Source organism: Trachymyrmex cornetzi, unplaced genomic scaffold (assembly GCF_001594075.2).
Source record: "Trachymyrmex cornetzi isolate Tcor2-1 unplaced genomic scaffold, Tcor1.1 scaffold1689, whole genome shotgun sequence".
NCBI classification, from domain to species: domain Eukaryota; kingdom Metazoa; phylum Arthropoda; class Insecta; order Hymenoptera; family Formicidae; genus Trachymyrmex; species Trachymyrmex cornetzi.
Window position 1 is genome coordinate 86,684 of NW_017296297.1, and position 1,403 is coordinate 88,086.

Sequence of the window (1,403 nt, forward strand, 5' to 3'; positions counted from 1 at the left end):
GTTTCGAAACTAAAAGGAAGGACTCTCGCGAGTCCGTCGCTCGCAATTACAGCGTCAGAGTTTCGCGATGCCGAGTCCTTCTGGTTCCGCTACGTGCAAAATTTAGAATTTGAGTCGGAGCTCAAAGCATTGAGAAAAGGGTTGAGTCTCTCTCGATCAACCCCCCTCAGGACTCTGCATCCATTTCTAGACGCGAATGCATTACTCCGTCTTGTCGGGCGGTTGCAAAACACCGCCCTAGCCTATGAAGAACAGCACCCGATAGTGCTTCCTCGACATCACATCACTGACCTATTGATCCAGCGCGCTCACAAAGGGTCCCACGCTGCACGGTGGGACGCAGCTGGTCATTCGCACACTACGTCAGCGATATTGGATCATCGGTTGTCGGAAAGCGGTGAAATTTCACGTGCACGCGTGCGTTACGTGCACGCGTCACTCCGCGATACCTTGCTCCCAACTCATGGGGGAGCTTCCCGCCGCTCGAGTTAATCCGTCGCCGCCGTTCGCACATACCGGCGTGGACTACGCCGGTCCATTTAATATTCTCCCGTTCGTCGGGCGCGGGCAGAAGACCCGAAAACATTACGTCGCTTTATTCGTCTGTCTGGCCACGCGAGCCGTGCACCTCGAAATGGTTGAGGATTATTCCGCTGACGGATTCCTGTCCGCGTTCCGCAGATTTTCGAGTCGCCGTGGGTTACCGCGTCGCATGTACAGCGATAACGGCACCAACTTCCATGGCGCCGATCGTGAACTCCAACGGCAATTCCAATCAATGATGCACGATCCTGCGATACGGGATGCCATAGCCGTCGACAAAGTCGACTGGGAGTTTATCCCGTCGGCCGCTCCGCATTTCGGCGGCCTGTGGGAGGCCGGAGTGAAGAGCTTCAAAGGCCATCTGAGGCGAGCCATCGGGGCTCACACGATCTCGCGGGCTGAATTTGCGACACTTCTTTGTCAGATCGAGGCATGTCTGAATTCCCGACCGATTGCTGCTCTTAGCGACGACCCTAGCGATATGTCCGCGCTCACACCCGGACACTTCTTAATCGGGCAACCGTTAATCGCCGGGCCGGAAGAGTCCGTACTCGAGATCAACGCGGATCGCCTTTCCCGCTGGCAGCTCGTCAGCTCCATGCGGGAGCAATTCTGGCGCGCCTGATCGCGCGACTATCTGTCGTCGCTTCAGGCCAGAACCAAGTGGCGAAACGCCGCCTCCAATCTAAAGGTCGGTGAGCTGGTGATTGTGAAAAATCCCTTGCTCCCTCCGAGCAAGTGGGATCTCGCGAGGATTGAACGCGTTCACCCTGGGTCCGATGGACTCGTTCGCGTTGTTACAATCCGCTCCGAGCGCTCTCGCCTGAAGCGACCGATAACTCAGTTGTGCAAACTTCCGA

General features: G+C 56.6%; 1 protein-coding gene across 1 annotated transcript; it reads left to right on the forward strand.

Annotated features, from left to right (window-relative positions):
- The first annotated feature begins 634 nt into the window (after positions 1-634).
- On the forward strand, positions 635-1,168 carry LOC108759115 (uncharacterized). Its single transcript, XM_018504405.1, has one exon. The coding sequence runs from the start codon at positions 635-637 to the stop codon at positions 1,166-1,168; it is 534 nt and encodes a 177-aa protein (XP_018359907.1).
- The last annotated feature ends 235 nt before the right edge of the window (positions 1,169-1,403 follow it).

Coding starts and splice junctions, on each gene's coding strand:
- LOC108759115 (XM_018504405.1), top strand. CDS start 635: ATGGTTGAGGATTATTCCGCTGACGGATTCCTGTCCGCGTTCCGCAGA.